General features: G+C 33.4%; 1 protein-coding gene across 4 annotated transcripts in view; it reads left to right on the forward strand.

The window, feature by feature from the left end:
• Positions 1 to 3,358, forward strand: part of LOC107728492 (serine protease hepsin-like) — a 21,485-nt gene that overhangs the window by 16,837 nt on the left and 1,290 nt on the right. For 2 of the 4 annotated variants that reach the window (XM_016538680.1, XM_016538678.1), the window contains exons 11-13: positions 2,220 to 2,362; positions 2,509 to 2,673; positions 2,754 to 2,992. In XM_016538680.1, coding sequence (XP_016394166.1) covers positions 2,220 to 2,362; positions 2,509 to 2,673; positions 2,754 to 2,807 — 362 coding nt within the window. In that variant the 3' untranslated portion in view covers positions 2,808 to 2,992. Of the gene's footprint in view, positions 1 to 2,219; positions 2,363 to 2,508; positions 2,674 to 2,753; positions 3,157 to 3,358 lie in introns of those variants that run through there. The other 2 variants (XM_016538677.1, XM_016538679.1) reach the window with 1 other exon arrangement.

A 3,358-nucleotide genomic window follows, 5' to 3' on the forward strand; every position in this document is an offset into this window, starting at 1 on the left:
CACCCTCATGTCGTTTCAAACCCGTAAGACCTTCGTTCATCTTTGGAACACAAATTAAGATATTTTTGATGGAATCTGAGAGCTGTCTGACCCTGCACAAAAGAAAAAAAATAACGACTTTATACAACAACTTGTCTTGCATAAAGTCGTTTTTTTTTTCTCTTGCGCACAAAAAAGTATTATCGTAGCTTCGTATAATTACGGTTGAACCACTGATGTCACATGGATTATTTTACAGATCTCCTTGCTACGTTTCTGGACTTGGGAACATTTCAGTTGCGTTGCTGTCTATGCAGGGTCAGACAGCTCTCCGATTCCATCAAAAATATCTTAATTTGTCTTACGGGTTTGAAACGACATGAGGGCGAGCAATTAATGACAGAATTTTCATTTTTGGGTGAACTAACCCTTTAAAGAGAGTTTCTTAGCACACTTTTAAAAAGTGCACGTTATAATGATGTCAAATTAGTTTTAGCACTCTTAAGTTTAATTAATTGCATTTAATATACAATTAATCTATGAGTTAATTGTAAATAACATGCAATTAAGAGTTTGAAAACATTACATTCAATTTGCACGTATTTTCTTTTAAAGTATATTATTTCCATAATAAGTACTCTTTTTTTAAAGTATGTTAAAGTGCACTTCTTTTTCACAAGTTTAACAAAAACGTTGCTAATTAAATTAATACAGTAATTAATAAAGTAAAATATACTGTAAATATTAGATGAAAACCTAAAACTTAAAAAAAGAAATATAAATTAAATCTAAACAGAATTATTAAAAAATAACAAAAATGACAAAAGCACATAACAAAATTACTAAAGCCTAAAATTAAATTAAATTAAAACTAATATTGAAATTAAAACTGAAAATATAAAAATAAAAGCCCATTTAAAATATGACTAAATACTATAATAGTATACAATAGTAGCACTGCATCGTTTCAGTTATGATGGTTATACTTTTAGGAAATTGTACAAAATATAGTTATACTTTTTAGAAAAGTTGCATGTTTTAAATGTTTATTCATGACTCTGTCCACTTACCTGCTAAGCCTTAATTTACTGTAAACACATTTCCTGTTTATTCATAAACACTGAGGGTCATGTATTGTTGTCTGTGTAGTACCGTATTGTTCCGAATATAAGACGATGTTTTTTTCTTGGAAATACATCTGAAAAAACGCGGTCGTCTTATATTCAGGGTCTAGACTTTGACATGTCAATAAGAATGTGATGCATTGGCTGCCCTCATGTCATGTCAAGAATGGTCTTGGTTAGTTATATATGCATTCCCAGCTAAAAAACACATATTTTAACTTAATTCCAAAAAGTTTTTTTTTTAATGTTCTCTTAATGTTCAAAACGTCCAGTTTTTTTTTTTTTTTTTTTTCTTGGCTATGCATTAGCAAAAACATTAAAGGATTATTATTTTGCAAACATTATGGGAATGTTGACTGAACAATCTGACACAAGTAGTAACATTTAAAAAACGTTAGACGAACATTCAAATAAAATGTTTCAGGAAAAAAGTTCCATGAATATTGACAATAACATATTGAGAATGTTATTAAAGACCTATTTTGAACAAATGTTCTACTAACGTTACTGGAAGAACATTTGTTCATAATTTTGAGAAAATTTTGCAAAAAGCAAAGTTCTGAGAACATTTCCTGTTAGCTGGATGTATGTCACTCAAAAGAAACAAAATTCACAATTTTAAATTTTTATTGTATTATATCCCAACAGTGAGAAAAACTAAAGCAAAAGTTACTTGCCATAAAAAGGGACAATGCAACACACTGTGATTAATTGCTTTTTATAATAGTAAATGTAATTTTGTAACAAATTGCAATGCTTTTAAAGTCATAGTGCACCCAAGAACTAAAATTCTGACTTCATTTACTCATCCTCATGTTATTCCAAACCTGTATGACTTTATTTTTCCAACATTCTTCAAAGTAACTTTTATGTTCCATCAAAGAAAGAAAGTCGTACAGATTTGGAATGAAGTGAGGGTGAGTAAATGATGACACAATTTTCATTTTGGGTTGTGCTGTCCGTTTAAATATGATAATTCCAACATGACATGAAGTGAACAGTAGACATTAGTTTGAAAAAATTATGAATATTCCTTTAAGGATTCTAGAGACTTTCAGAAAAGTTTCAGTTTCGCACAAACGCCCCCTCCTTCTCATGTCACTTGATTTCTTGCAGGCACTCAAGCCAACGTCCTCCAGGAAGCCCATGTGCCCATCATCAGTGATGCGGTGTGCAATGGCCCGGATTATTATGACAACCAGGTTACAACCACCATGTTCTGTGCCGGTTATGAGAAAGGAGGAACCGACTCCTGCCAGGTATCTGCCACTCAGCTCTGACATCATCAGTCCAGTGGACGGAGCAGCACATGTCCACTAGAGGGCGACATTCATAACTAATGTGCATGGTGTGGCTGTGTGGAATTATGAAGTGATATGAGATACTGTCTCTCATATGATGTCAGGGGGACAGCGGTGGTCCTTTCGTAGCAGCGGATGTCCTGTCTAAGACCAGCCGCTATCGTTTGCTGGGGGTGGTGAGCTGGGGCACAGGCTGTGCCATGGCCAAAAAGCCTGGCGTCTACATGCGTGTGTCACGTTTTCTGCCCTGGATATCCACAGCCATGAGGGTGAGTGATGCAGGATCACACTTTCAACAGCATATCTATATAACATAAAAGCAAACTTCCTCTCATGTTTGCCTTCATAGATGTATGAAAACTCCCCAGGAGTGCACAAAATGGCACGGGCGGTCACACCATAGCCATTCAGAGTGGAAAAATGTTTAATACGAGACTGAAATGTTGCCTGTTGAGGTCAGATGTGTTGCTCGGATCAGTCTGAGATCAGACGTCTGGTGTTGATCAGATGATCTGTGATGATCAACCTGTCCCAAGGACAATATCTGACTCATGGAGGCCAAGAACCATTTCTGATGCTGTACTTTGGGTAAATATGTTTATGAACATAGCATGTGTTATTAACATAGAATATGCTATTTTTCTCTGAAAATCTACCAAAATACAGTATAATAAGATAGGGTGATTAAAATTAGCAATATTGACTGAACCCAAAAACACTCATTATAGTGCTGTCAAACGATTAATTGTGATTAATCACATCCAAGATAAACGTTTTTGTTTACATAATATATGTGTGTACACTGTGTATATTTATTATGTATATATAAATACAAACACATGCATGTATATATTTAAGAAAAATGTTATGTTTATGTATTAAATATATTTATATATAATATAAATGTATATACATGTAAATATTTTCAAAATATATACTGTATGTGTGTGTATT

The sequence above is a fragment of the Sinocyclocheilus rhinocerous genome, unplaced genomic scaffold, assembly GCF_001515625.1.
Source record: "Sinocyclocheilus rhinocerous isolate Xijiao unplaced genomic scaffold, SAMN03320098_v1.1 scaffold66, whole genome shotgun sequence".
In the NCBI taxonomy this organism is placed as follows: domain Eukaryota; kingdom Metazoa; phylum Chordata; class Actinopteri; order Cypriniformes; family Cyprinidae; genus Sinocyclocheilus; species Sinocyclocheilus rhinocerous.